Below are 15,548 nucleotides of genomic sequence, written 5' to 3'. Positions count from 1 at the left end.
TTAGATTTAGATTATTTATTGTTGCTTAAATAGTATTTTTTCCTTTAGAATGAATAACATTTGTAGGTATTTGATAACCTATTTATCTCTTGCTGGTGATTTTTTTTTGATTACTTAGTCATGTTGTCTGATTTATCCACTGTAATTACTTTCCCCCCTCCCATTATAATTAGTAAGCAGTCTTATTACATGAAAATATTTTTCCACCAAATCTCTTCCTTGATTTAGTATTCATTCATAATTCTTGTCTTACCTAGTTTTTACTATGATGGTTGCAAAATAATAATTTTCCATATTCTCCACACTTCTAGTCAGTCAGTGAGCTTTCCCTTCTTTACCATTTATTTATCTATTAATTCTTGGTATAGTTTCCTAAATGTTGCTGCTCCCTCCCCACACGTCCTCCCCCCATCATGTATAATTACTATTTTGCTCAGTGGTTTCGGTGCTTAAATTGTCCCAGAATTTACCAGTACCCTTCCAATCCCATGTCATTAATATGCCTCAACACTTATTTGTGGATAACAAAGGGCATCTTTTCCATTGAATAAATCTGTAGTAGCACAGACAAAAAGGTATTAGTTGTTGAGTAATTTAACTTTTAATAATACTTAAGAGTCATGGAATTTTATGGTTAAATGGCATATTATGTTTTTACTCTAATGGCCTATACTATACAAGTTCAACTTGACATAGAATCCTTAATGCATATAGGTGAAATGGTTAAATGCCTAATTATAATGTTTTATTTGTTAATTTGGTTAAACATTTAAATGTGTACTTTAAATATATTACACAAAATAATAACTTAGAAACATTTCTTTTTCCCACTGTCAGAACTTCATTCAGATGTTCCTCAATCATCTCCATTATCAGTGTGCCCATCATCACTTAAGCTGCTTTTTAGATAATCTTAAAGCAAACAATTTCCCCCCCAAGTTATCTCAACTTATATGAAGTTGTTTGAAATAAAGCATTTTATAGAAATTTAATCAAAGCCACAGTATCCAGTTGCTTATCTCTAGGGTATTTAAAAATATATATCCCATATAGAATAATTACTCTATTGCTTTTATTTTAATAACACTAATGTTGATGAAGTTACAAACAGCCATATAGATCTAGCAATAATTACTAAATCCATGCTAAATTTCTTTGCTTCCTTTTTCACTCATTTTGTCTGATTACTTCTATCAGTAGCCAAACTGAAATGAATTGAGATTGCTCCAGGCTAATGGGTCTTCCCTAAACAATGCATTGTTCAACATGACAGAATTTCTTGTTATATAGGAAATTTTGTAAATATTCATATTTACCTGTTTTTTTGGGAAAAAGAAAACTTTGCCTTTTATTGGGTCATATGTGGTATTTAGTGTTAAAATTACAAAATGTAAATGGTGTGATTAAAAGTAATCCAGTAGGTGGCAGTGTTGTCAAGAAAATGCTGCATTCTTAACACTGCTGCTGACAAAGTTGATTTGTAGGATAAAACATGAGTATTAAAGGAAGTCTTTCACATTACATAGTTTTGGCTTATCTTCTGAAAGAGAAAATAAAATGTATCATTTTGAAAAACAATTTTTATCATGTAAAACCTCCAACATACACAAAAGTAGAGAGCATAATACATCAAAACCCAAGGAATATACATCACCCACCATGAATGCTAATTTTCATTATTTTTGTTTTAAATATCAGTTTTTGTCACAAAGGAAGCCATTTCTCTATACATTCAGGGATTCAAGCCTTCCTCATATGTAGAAATTTGGCAAATTATACTGCAGTTTTCTGTCTTGACCCCATTGAAGGCAAATACTGTGTCATTTTCCCAGAATCTCCAGCATTTAAGACAGAGCTTGGAGCACAAAGCTGCTTAATCTTTACATAGCACTCATCTGCTCTGGACACCATTTGAGGTGGTACCTATGAGAATAATTACTATTACTTTTCATTTTACAGTCAAGGAAACTGAAGCACAGAGAAGTTAAATAACTTGTCCAGGGTCATACAATAATATTTGAAACATGTCCTTCTTGTGTCAGAATATAGGCTGTCTACTGCCTCTTTTTCATAACTTGTTAAGTAAGTGAATAAAAAGGATAGTATTTCTATAGTTAGATAATTGACTAAATTCACTCTACTGTGTAAGGAGTAATAGAACATTGCATGATAGAATCCTGCCTTCTTTAGAGGACATGGGAAGTCAAAACTCTTTTATCTTGAAAATTTCTAATATTCTTTCCTCTTCTCAATGACATTTATATATTAAGCTTTATTTAGGAACTGGGCATAAGAGAGTAAATAGTAATCATAGCCAGCATTTATTGACCACTTACTATAATGACTGTTGTACAATTTGTCATAAAAACACTTGTGGAAGTTATTATTGTTATCCTGCCTCCTTTCCCCACCCCGCTACTAAAGCAGAGGATTAATGAGGTTAAGTAACCTTGCTCACTTAGCCAGAAACTGTAGAGCCAGGGTTTAAACCAAAGCCTGATTCCTGAGTGTATAGTCTTTTAAGACTATATAGTCTTTAGACTGCCCCCAATTAAATCTTGATTATATTCTCAGTTTAAAATGAATCAAATCATCTAGAAAATAAATGAATTGATATTCTTTGTTGTATTTCCAGCAGAATTTGAAAGTCTTGGGGCATCTGAGTGATTGTTGAGTGATTTAAATGCAGGCCACTATTCCCTGGGAGAAAATCTGATTTGTGGCAGAAAAATCAGCAATAATAACTGAGAGGAGAAAGCAAGATGATTGTAATGTGAAATGTGTGAGAAAAGTGAGATCTCAGCCCAATTATTGAGAGGCTCCAGCTTAAAGTGTGAAAGTCTGTGTAGATCAGATCAGGTCACGCTCTTCCAGTGTTTTCAAAGCTGAAGTGGCAATTATCTCTGTCCCTGACCAGGCATTCCATGGGTTTTGGAATCAACCATTTTTATACCAAAGGAAAAAATATTAAAAAATATTATCTTGCATACTACTAAATTGATGAGGATTTAAAAATTTTAGCTGGTGTGTAAAATTATTATTAAACTATTTCTTACATAGCTCTAACTTTGATGATTTGAATAGATTGTTCGTCCTGTTTGATTCCCCAAAAGTGGGAAATTTTTCAGTTTTTGCCACATTAATATTTTGACTAGCTGAATTTTGCTAAGTATTCATATTTTGTAATAAAATGTTTCAGGATAAATAGTAACATAAATTTAAAAAATGAAGCTCTTTGTGGTTGTTTTTTTTTTTTTTGCATCAGTCGTGTTTGATGTTAAGCTATTCTGAGGGGTCTTCTATTGAATTATCCTACCTCTTATTTTTGCCATCTCTCTGGCAAATTATTTTAGATTTATTTAGGAAAAAAAGCTCCAGTCACTAACTTTAAGTTGTCTAGATATTAGATATTGTCTAGATATGTTTTATTCTTGTAATAAGTTGTGAAATCTTCTAGCAAAATCAAGAGATTAAGATTTTCCAATAATTTTTCTTAAAGGACATCATTACTCTCTATCCTGAAAATAAGAAAATGTTAGTGGGATGGCTCATAGTTTGCACAATATTTTAAAATCTGCTCTTTGAACTTACTGATTTATCTTTTTTTGAGTTCTTTTAAAGCAGCAGGAAAATAATCCTTTTTCCCTAAGGAAAAGAGGTTATATTTATGCAATAATACTTTTCATTGTTCTCTGATAGCTGTTTCAAGTGACAATTGCTAGAGAACTGTTAGGTGCTTTGTAAAGTAGATAATTGGAAGCTGTATCAGTTAGCTTTGGATCTTGAAATTGGAACAGAATTTTCAATATCTTCCATTGCTGGCATCTGCTGGCACCCAGTAGAGGGAAGTGGCACTATAGTGTAAATATTAAATATATATAATACTATATTACGTTTCAGTGTTGTGTTTTAGAACTACTTTTTTATATTAGCTATGAAAACATGCATTGTTTTCTAGAACATGTTTTTATATGTTAAACTAGTCTAGATATGTTGCTGCTCATTTTTAAATTAACCTTTTAATTTGAATTAAGTATAGACTCACAGGAAATTACAATAATAGTACAATGAGGTATCATCTGTACCTTCCCAGTTTCCTCTAGTGATAAGATCTTACATAACCTTAGTGCAATATTAAAAGTGGGAAATTGACATTGTTACAATCTGTAGAGCTCTGTTGGAGCTCCTTTTGAAAACTTTTGTAAATAATGATACACTTTTATAATAAAATGTGATTTCTTCATTTATTGGCTCAAAAAATTTAGATTTCCAATCTGGATATTAAGTAACTAGAAGTTGAGGTATATCCTATGCCAATTACCAGTTTTATTGCTTCTTGGTTCCAAATCTTTCCTCTTACTGATCTCTGATCTGCATTAGTGGAATGTTAAGCATTTCTCCTTTGCAGCAGCACATATGGAGAGATACTACAGGAAGCACTTCTCTTTCTGAATGGTGTGCTTTGTTAATTCTCATCTAGCTGTAAGATTCTAGGATATTCAGCCGTGCTCTGCACTAAGCTGTGTGTCCAGTGTCCATAGTCCCTCTGTGAACTTTCCTGCTGAACATTTCACACATGTCAAAACTTGTTGCTGGAGGAATTACATGTGTCCTCCATGACCCCCCTGGAAGACTTTATGACCCCAGTACAAGAGGACTCTCGGAAGCTTGTGCCTGGTTTCCTCTGAACTTCACCCCAGGTGCTTTCTCCTTTGCTGATTTTGCTTTATAAGTGTTTACTCTTATCAGGGGCATAAATAGACAACTTTTTGATGTGTCTTCTGTGAGTCCTTATAGCATATCATCAAACTTAGAGTGGTGGTGGGGACACCAGCACAGGGGCATTTTGTTATTACTAGTTTTTCATCCAGTAATCATATTTAAAAATTACTATTTCCCTCTTTGGGATGTGTGTGTACTTCTTATTGATTATAGGAAGTGGGTATTTGTTTAATTAAAGGTCTCTTTATGAGGGTATAGGACTATTCTTTTGGACCTTCAGCAAATACTCTTTTGGGTCTTTTGAGGAGCAATAGCATTTATGAGATGAGGTTATGACGTAAGTAGATATGTATTTGAATTTACAATTTTGAAAATTCATCAACTGAGAGTATCTTTGAATACCCAGAAGTAGTTTCCTTTTCTCAATTCAAGTAAAATCTCCTTCTTATTCATATTCTGCTCCCCTTCTTATCCTCCATCAGTACTATTAAGAGGGTAACCAGAACTCCACATTCCTCTGGTAATATTGCCCCTTCCTTGAGTCATACACCTTAGTTGGCCAAAACTGGAAAAAAGCAGGGTACTCCAGAACTCTGCATGCACTTTCGAAGGTCCTTCTTCCTACCCTAAACATCTAGTCTTACTGAAATAATCTACTTTTTTTTTCTTCCTGTTTTCATGAAGGTTTATGATCAGTCGAAGACTCCTGGGTTTTCCATCAATGCTCAGATCCTGATCCCCACTTTGTTTTATGTCCCATCATCTTGTACAGAGAATTCTTCCTACCTATATTAGTTATAAGTCATACTCTAGAACTTTTATTATCAATAATTTCACTCCCTTCATAAACTCAGTTTCAGGTATTCCACTCTCTGATCACCACCTCTTATCTCTCTTATTTGCTCCTGTTTTTCTCAAATCCATTAGTATTTTGATCCCACCAGGATTAATAGTCTATGATCTTACTGTACTTTACTCTCCCTTACCCACACACCCCGTGGTTTCACTTGGCTCTTTTCCAACTTAAACTCCATTACCTATGGTTATAAATTATTTCTTTGCTCTCTTTCCCATCTTTCTATTTGTCCAGCATATTCATAACTAGTTTTAAGCTTTCTGCTTCCTTTACAACGACATGTATTTTAACTGAGTGCAGTTGGGGGAAAAATACATTAACAATACTTACTGATTTCAGTTCAGATTCATGACCATAACTTCAGGTGTACCTTAGTGTTGCTAGCATTCTTATTTCATTTTGCTAGACAAGCTGTTTCATGTCTTTCCTAGACTATGTCGCACTTTCTCTTTAACCTCTGATTGTCATCTGGGAGAGGGAAAAACCTTGACTAGATTTATTTGGAGTCTATGTGTATATACAGGCAGTCCTTTGCAGTTATGATATATACAGTTTTTATGTTACCATGCTTTAGGTTAATAGTACCCCAAACACATTTCAGTTTCTATTACATTGATGTACTGATTTTGAGTAATTGTATAAGATACAAACTTTGAAATTTTCTCTTCTGTCCAAAATCATTATGTAAATTATAAGATCAGTGATCAGTTGCATAACTTTTTTGAGAGTTTGTTAATGATTGGTCATGGTGCATCTCTTATTTAATTTACTCAGAGAGCAAAATGTGTTATTTTGTCTCTTTGTTTCCCACTGATAAACTCACTTTAATGGGTAAAAATGACACTTTACAAAAATGGATAATTGAAAGAGTTGGCCAACAAAGATAAAAGTGCAGCGAAGAAATGAAAAGCAATAATGCTGAAAATGCAATTTCAAGTGATCTTAGAAGATTCGAAAATGGTGACAGCAAAATGAAGGTAGGATGAAACCTAGTCCTGCATGAAGCTATGGTACAAACCTCACTGAAACAGATCTCGTGAATGCAACAACAAGAGGAGGTCACTTTTCCATTTAGTTTAAATTTCACTAGGAATAGAAAGCTGCTTATTATTAAAATGAAACCTTTACTCCTCCTTTGGCTTGGAGATTGCCAGTGAAAAACAGAATTCCAGTTAGTTTTGTAGTAGTCAGGCCAAAGTTGTCAGGTTAATTACCACATTGAATGAAAATTATAATTACAAGGAGACTGGAGATCTTGGCTTTTTTTTTTTTTTTGCTTAGTTTTAGAAAATGTTGATATAAAAGTGTGCTGCTGCTGAAAACATTCACACATGCGTGTAGGGCAGCAAAACTTTTACTGCATCATACATATAACTTTGTAGATGTAGATGGAGTCATAGAAGAAATAGGTGGCTGTGGGAATGTTGACACTGCTGCACTTCAGTGGACTGCAGATGTGCAACTAGGGGAACTTAGTAATGATGAACATATCAGCACAAATAAGGAAAGTGGTGGTGATGAAAAGGACGAATGTCCCAGAGGAAGTGGTGCCAGCAAGAACTTCACGTTAAAGGAACTCGTGGAGGTATTTTACAGAATAGAATTTTCAGAAATATATTGGAAGCTGGGTCAAACTTAGAAAGGAGTCTGCAGTTTGCCAAGATACAGAAAAGAAAAGATGCTTATTCTAAATTGTAAGTTATTTGAGAAGAAAGCAAGCACTGTTCAAACTAATGCTAATTTTTTTCCCAAAGAAATGAAATAATTTTCAGCATTTCTAAATGATATAAATTACAAAGTACTAATATAACATTGATATTTTTTCCATTTCCCTATGTATTTATAGCTGACAGAGTTATTAAAATTTTGACAAAAAATGTTTAAAAGTCATAGTGACAATAATTTTACCCATTGGTTATAAAATGACTTTGCTCAGTTTCAGCTTGGAAGGTTATTTTTTGGTTCCACTCTAGTGTGCATAGTGAAGAATGCTTTTTCTAATTGACCTTTTAGTAAGAAAAAAATAATCCTAACAATTCTTATATTTGGAAGGCATTTCTGACTATCTTTTGTTTTGGCTTCGTTAAGGTGAGGCTTAACTTTGTTAAGTAAGATTTCAACTTCTGTGGAATTATTCAGGTTTTAGTATTTTTTTTGATTGTTCTAAAAAATATATAATTTGAGTTAAAGCTTTTATTTGTAGTTTTTTTAATCTCTTCTGTCATAATGTCACTTTTTCATTTTTAATAACAAAGTTTACTAAGAGCCAGTTTTGGTGAGATGACTGCCTCCTTTCCTTTTTCCTTTACATTTCCTCCCTTCTTAATTTTTATCCATATTCCTCTTGGAAGTACATAGAATTCTAATGATGGACTAAAAGCAAAAGTGAAAAAATTAGTTTCCTATTGTAGGATATTAGCATCTTTATTTTTCTCAGAGACTTCCTTTTCCATCAAGTAAGTCTAAAGAATGCTAGATATGCTGAATTTCGGTGTTTGTATGGATGCTAACTTGGTGTCAAAAGCTGTTTAAAGCTGTTTTGAATAAAAACTCACTAGGGATTGTGGAAAGCTAAACTTTCTCTTAATAACAGTGGCAATTGTAATACTTAATCAGAAAATGAGACTTCAAAGTTTGCGACTTGCCCAGGATCACACGGGAAATTTATAATTTTTTCTACTGCTAGTTTTGGAAGGTATCAGAATCTAATGTAAAAATACCATACAGTTTTGCAATCCTATAACTTAATAGCTGTGCAGCTTTGGAAAAATCTTTTATACTTTCTGAAAATCCATTTTATGATTTGTTATATAGAAATTGATTTGAAATGTAATATGTGGTATCTGACTTAAAGTTAGCACAGTGAATAAATAGTCCCTATTATAATTAATATGATAAAAATGAATATGATAGTATCATAACTATTTCATTCTGAGGAGGTTTGATTTAAAATTTGGGGTCAAGCATCTATAATGGTGGGTATGCCTCATCTCTGCTTTGTTAATATTCTTTACTTACAGTTATTACAGAACTTACTATACCAGGTTGTAATTCCCTGTTTACTTCTTTTTTTCTCCCTACTAGACTATAAACTCTTTGAGAAACTAGGTGTGATAGCAATTTGCTTTCTATCTTATTTATAGAGTTAATAAGAGATGGTTGAATGCTTTGAACTCCCCAGTGAAACACTTAATATTCGCATTTGGTGTTTGTGGTACTAATAATATCTATCTAATTACTGACATGTTATTCCTAATAGACCTTGCTCATCTCCATAGGAAGCCTAATGTGCTTTAATGAAGTATGGTTTTGAAAATGACTAATACATCTTGATAGAAAAAAATTATGTAATTTTGACGCTGGAAGAAACCTTAGTGTTTATGCATTATACCTTATTTTCTAGAGGAGGAAGCAGAGGTGCAAGACAGTTAGGTGCTTTCACTAAGGTCACAGTGCTGACTTGTGGTAAGAATTTTTTTACCCAAGAAAATAACAGTACATCAAAGATAATCAAAATAAGGTGATTTGGGTTGCCATTTAAGGAAAATCCAAACTTTCAAAGCTACTTTTGCAATAGATTTTAATATAGAAATATCATATTTAAAATATAAAATTATACCCATTTTAACATTTACCTGCAAGTGCTTGACAACAAAATAATGTAAAAGTTAAAATTTTCAAAAACTGTGAAAAGAAAATTAGGAGCAGTACATTCCAAACTGTTTGCATTGGTTCCTAAGGGAGCTGAGATTGGAGAGAAAAGAAAGAAATTATTCTACAGTTTGGTGTTCATTAACTTAGTACAATGAATATATAATAGTTTTGTAATTTAGAAATCCTATAATGCTGAAAATTGTTTTTAAAAACACCCGGGCAGGGCCTCCCCGGTGGTGCAGCGGTTGAGCGCTGGGTTGCGAAGCTGCCCGCAGCCTCTGCGGCGCCGGTTCCATCCCCGGCTGCTCCCCGGCCACCGGAGGAGGGTCCCACATGGCGCGCAGATCTCTCCTGCCGCCCGCTGCTCTCCTCAGCAGTGTGCTTCTGTCCTTCTGCCTGCTCTGCTCCCCGCTCTGGCTCTGGTGAATTCTCTCACCCTCTCACGCTTCTGACTGTACCCAGTGCATGTATAAACAAAAAACAAAAAAAAAAAAAACAAACAAAACAAAACAAAAAACAAAATAAATAAATAAATGAAAAACATGCCTCTATAAAAAAAAAAAATAAATAAATAAAAACACCCGGGCAGAACAAGTTGAAGCAAGGTATATAGGAACTACCAGACACATTTTTTGTTTCCTTGACTGGACTTTTCAGTTGGGAAGACTAAATTTTATACCTGAAAAAAATTAACTCCTATGCTTAGTAAGAATTTGAGTCCAGTATGGGCCTCCCTGGTGGCACAAGGGGTTAAGACACAACCTATGAAGCTGTCTGCAGCCACTGCAGCATGAGATTGATCCCCGGCCAGGGAGCTACCCACATGGTGCAGCAGACCTCTCCTGACTCACCCGCTGCTCTCCTCAGCAGTGTATTTCAGTCAATCTGCCTGTTCTGTTCCCCACTCTGTCTCTGGTGAATCCTCTCACCCCCCCGATCTCTGGCCTGTACCCCAGTTCTTGTATGTATAAATAAATAAAATCTTTTTTTTTTTTTTTTTTGGTGGGACCGTCGCCGGTGGCCAGGGATCAAACTGGCACTGCAGAGGCTGTGGGCAGCCTCGCAACCCAGCGCTCAACTGCTGCACCATCAGAGGAGGCCCAATAAATAAAATCTTTAAAAAAAAAAAATTTGAGTCCAGTAGGGGAAATATACAGTGATTGCATGATTAATTAACATTTAATTTGTACAGTGTTTATTATAGTATTTTAGAGGACAGAAATTTTGGTATTATATAGTAATCATATTAAAATTATGAATGTCAGTGTATGATTACTTCTGTTGCTGTGGATTATATTTTATTCAGTGGTACAATGTGTTTGGAAAGTTACCAGTTTTACCTTTGTTATGTACTTCATTATTTTTGGATGCCAAAAAGGTACTCACAGGAAGTGTATGTTGTCTTACCACTCACTGAGTTCATATTTATTTTTTTTACCTTGTTTTTTAAATTGAAGTACCATTAATTTGCAGCATTATATAGGTTTCAGATGTATAGCCTTGTAAATCAACATCTGTGTATTATGCTTGCCAACAAAAGTCAGGTTCCCATCCATCACCATCTAGTTGACCCCTTTTTCCTGATTTATGCATCCTTTCTTCTCCTTTCCCTTCTGGTAACCATTGTTTTGTTTTTAGTCTAAGGGGTTTTGTTGATGTTGTTCATTTGTTTTATTTATCCACCACATTTGAGTGAATCAGACAATGTCTCCATCTGACTTATTTCACTTGGCATAACATACTCTCCGGCAGGATTTCATCTTTCTTTTTTAAAATGTTAGCACTGTGTATAAACACCATATCTTCTTTGTCCATGTATCTGTTGATGGGTACTTAGGTTTTTCCAATTCTTCTGTTATGAATAATGCTTGTGATAAACATGGAGATACTTATATCTCTTTGCACTAGTGCTTTGATATTCTTTTTTTTTTTTAAAGATTTATTTATTTATTTATTTATTTATTTATTTATTTATTTATTTATTTATTTATACAAGCACTGGGTACAGTCAGAAGCGCGGGAGGGTGAGAGAATTCACCAGAGCCAGAGCGGGGAGCAGAGCAGGCAGAAGGACCGAAGTACACTGCTGAGGGGAGCAGCGGGCGGCAGGAGAGGTCTGCGCGCCATGCCGGACCCTCTTCCAGTGGCCGGAGAGCAGCCGGGGATCCATCCGGCGCTGCAGAGGCTGCGGGCAGCTTCACAACCCAGCGCTCAACTGCTGCGCCACCGGGAGGCCCCTGCTTTGGTATTCTTTGGATAAATGCCCAGCAGTTGCATAGGTGGAACATATTGTATTTCTATTCTTAATTTTTTGAGGAACCTCCATAGTTTCTGCACCAATTTACATTCCCAACAGCAGACTACGAGGAGTCTGTTTTCTCCATATTTTTGCCAACACTTGTTGCTTCTTACCTTTTTGATAATAGCCACTCTAACAAATGATATCATAGGTGAAGTGATATCTCATTTTGCACTTCCCTAATAAGAGATGCTGAACATCTTTCCATGTGTCTGTTGCCCATCTGTATGTCCTGTTTGGAGACATGTCTATTCAGGTCCTTTATCTCTTCTTTAATCAGGTTATTTGTGGTTTTTTTTTGGTTAGTGAATTTTGTGAGTTTTTTTTTTATATATATTGGATATCCCTATGATATTTACAAATATCTTCTCTCATTCAGTATTTTACCTTTTTATTTTAACAATATTTCTTTCACTGTGTGGGAGCTGTTTAGTTCGTTGTGGTCCCATTTGTTTACATTTTGTTTTGTTTCCTTTGCCACTGGAGATAGGTTTCCAAAGACATCACTAAAGCTGATGTTGAAGAACTAACCTCATATTTGGGTACGGCCAATCATTTAATCTTGTTCATAATGAAAAAAATATACTAGAAAAGTTAACTTTTGGAAATAAGAATCAGATTAAATATTGACTGGTCAGTTAACAGTACTTTGATGTATAAAAATTCATATTTAATTTATTTACATTTTCTACTTCTTGTATAAAATGCTCCATAACATATTTTAAAATGTGGGAAACTGCAATAAAAACTCTAGTCGTGTAGGTATGCTTTGTGGACAGGACACTGGGTAGATCGCATTGCCTCTTGAGCTGTAGGATCTACTTAATAGCTGTATAAATTTAGTACATTGTTTAACTTCTCAAGACTTTTCTTTCTTTTTCTTTTTTTTTAGAAGTTTATTTTGTTGGAATAACATTAATTTACAACATTGTGTATGATTTACAGGTATAGGTTTACATCTCTTCAGAATTATGTTACCACATCACACCCACCACCGAGACACCCATAGCTCCTCACCATCAGAATTTACTGTGCTTAGAAAGCAGAAATAATAAAAAATCCTAAAAAACACAAAGATGTTAGATTTACCTGAATTTTAGAGCTTCTGAAAATCATTTACAAATAAAGTGGTAGTGCTGATCCTGATACTTCTCTAGCATCAGGAAGCACAGAGTAAATAGTTAATAGTATATAGTATGTTGGGTAAATATCTTCACTAGTATAATAGTACATTTGGGGATGAGTTTCATGTAACTTTTTTTTTCAAGTTGAAGATGTAGTATTGACAGTTTACTCAGTGAACATAGTCACATTGAGGGTAACTGCTTGTTCTTGCTAATCTGGTTTAATGCAGTGAAAGAGAGAGCACTGTGCCTTTTTTTTTAATATTTTTTTTTTTTTTTATGTAATTGAGTCAGTTGATCTTGACCTATATGTTTGGAATAACTCTAAGGGAAACAGAATCTCACTTACTCATAGACGTTAATTCATGTGTCCGTACTGTATTTTGTTTTAATCAGCAATTTGTGGCCATTTTTATGACAGTTTCTGATCATTGGTAGTCTTCTACATGCAAAAAATAAAGATGTGGGAATTTAGATAAGTTATTTCTATGTGATTTTGTTATGTATCTTAATGAATTCTTATTTTTGATATTTCTTTAAAAAACTAAAGCAATTTATAAGTACAGAGCTCAGATTGTATATTATTGTAAAAGAATTTTTGCTCACTGAACCTCCATATATTTTTGATACCTTATTTCTCCTTTCTTTCCCCCTCAATATTTTCAGATGTTTTGGAATGTTGTTAAGTCCAGGTCGAAACGTGAAGAACAGTGACATGCATTTACTGGATATGGTAATGATAAGCACCTTAAGCAAATATAGTTGATAGTTATTTTATATTTTTAAGTACTTTATTTTCAAGTTTTGTTATTTTGTCAAAATTGTTTCTAGTTTTCAGCTGTATGATAGTAATAATTAAATTTCAAAATCCAAGTTTAAGATTTCTTATGAGGGAGAAATATAAGAAAACTTCTAACGGAAAATTATATGCAAATTTATAGCAAGTAAAAGTGTCCATCTATCATCTGTTTGCTTCTTAGGAAGATGTCTTTGATCCAAAAAAAAAAAAAAGTACTTATATTAACAGGCATATCCAGAGTAGCTGTAGTACCTTTCATTATTTTAATACATTGTTATTAAGTACTGTGGTTGATGCTTTTGTTTTCTTTGAAAATATTTTCCTCTCTGAATTTCTCCTGCTGATTACTTGTCCTTAGCAAAGTATGTTTATTGTAGGAGAGGTATTTATTTAAGGGATGCCCTTATACATATTATATATACACACACACACACATATATAGCAGATATTATTTAATGTAAAAAATAGCAGTACCTCTTAACTTTTTACAGTAATATCTAATATCATTGAAGCTATTGAAAAAAATTTGCTTTGCCATTTAGAAATGTTATAGGAAATAATCATCTTAATAAGTATAAAATTTTTCACTTATTGAACTGAGAATTTTTTTAACTGAGATTTTTATATTTAGTGAAAACAAGCACTATGTTTTCTTTCAGTTGTATTTTTGCAAATGTCAATTAAATCTCACCAACTGTGTCAACTTAGTCTTTGAATTATTTCATAGTTATATCACATTGATTAGCTGTTCTAGAATGGTTCATTCAGCCTATTTGAGCACTAATCATGTGCCAAACATTATTGAAGTCCTGGGGTTACAGATAGGGTATATCATATGTGCATCCTTTGTCTTGTGATGGAACTATACCTTTTAAGTAAGTAGCTATATCAATGGGATAAGTGCTTTCATAGACTTGGTGCAGTGAGCTGCAGAAATATAGAGGAAGCACTACATGGGTAGGTAAAGTAAGGACAACCAGTTACAATGAATGTGGAAACAACTATTATTCTATCTTACTTCTATTCCACTTTACAACATGTCAGTAATGCAAGCTTTTTTTTTTACCTAAGGCAAGCCATAGCATTTTGGAGCCCTGATTATGCCATCAGGAGATAGTTTAAGAATATTAAAAATTTATAAGTCCTGGGTCCTAAGTAGTCATAATTCATGTTTGAAAGATTAAGATGAATCAGTGGCAGAGATTTTTTTCCTTAAATGCAGATAATAGAATTATAGACCTTGCATGAATTTCTGCGGTCCCTTAGTTTTGTGTGTTTTACTTAAGAGTCCCTATTGAAATCAACAGACTTGTCACCATGAAAGTTTTGGAAAGAGAAGTGGGCTTATCTGTACAACAAATAATTAAATGGGAATATTGGTATGTATAGTTATCAACAGTTGTGATTTGTTATTACATAGTGCTGATAATCATCATGCCATCTTAATATATGTTTATTGGGCTTGCTTTGACTAGACAATAATAAGAACAAATTCATTACCTTAAAATGAAGTAGTCTTAGTTCTGCCCTCTAGAGCAAGATGTTAATTCTTCTGCTTCTTCTGTGATATGACTAAATATGTAAATACTTTGAAAACAAATTTTACCATCTTACACTTTATTTATCCTGACAAATTTGAAAAAGCATGCAATTATATTTAATTTAGAATTTGTGAGATTTTTCTATTTGAGACTTTTCTATTTGAATAATTTTTAAACAATGCTGACTTTTCCCCTTTGAATATTTTCTAACAAGAAAAGTCATATTGAGAATTTTCTATAAATTTATAAATTTTGTTTAATATAAGATCTACATGAAAGAGAAAGTCTTATAAATGAAAAAAAATTTAAATGACAGATTACATGTATGTGTATTATATACCTAGTACATAAACAGTCTTATAGAAATAAAATTAGTTGGATTTTATTAGGGCTACAAATAACAGAGTCAGTTTTCTTCCAGTACGGACAATGTATTTGATGAGGATACTTGTAGGAATAAGGAAATGAGAATTTTTGATCCAAGGCCATTGCTACAAAGGAAAAACTTAACAGCAAGGTAGCCAGAAAAGCTGAAAATTCAGTAGTCGTTTGT

At 33.5% G+C, this 15,548-nt stretch overlaps 1 protein-coding gene across 2 annotated transcripts in view; it reads left to right on the top strand.

Annotated features, from left to right (window-relative positions):
* Nucleotides 1-15,548, top strand: part of RABGAP1L (RAB GTPase activating protein 1 like) — a 572,843-nt gene that overhangs the window by 81,735 nt on the left and 475,560 nt on the right. For both annotated transcript variants that reach the window (XM_037507999.2, XM_054693457.1), the window contains exon 8: nt 13,322-13,388. In XM_037507999.2, coding sequence (XP_037363896.2) covers nt 13,322-13,388 — 67 coding nt within the window. The remainder of the gene's footprint in view (nt 1-13,321; nt 13,389-15,548) is intronic.

The sequence above is a fragment of the Talpa occidentalis genome, unplaced genomic scaffold, assembly GCF_014898055.3.
Source record: "Talpa occidentalis isolate TD23 unplaced genomic scaffold, MPIMG_talOcc4v2.1 talOcc4.12, whole genome shotgun sequence".
NCBI classification, from domain to species: Eukaryota; Metazoa; Chordata; class Mammalia; order Eulipotyphla; family Talpidae; genus Talpa; species Talpa occidentalis.
The sequence above is the reverse complement of the archived record's forward strand: the minus strand, read 5'-3'. Positions and strand labels throughout refer to the sequence as shown.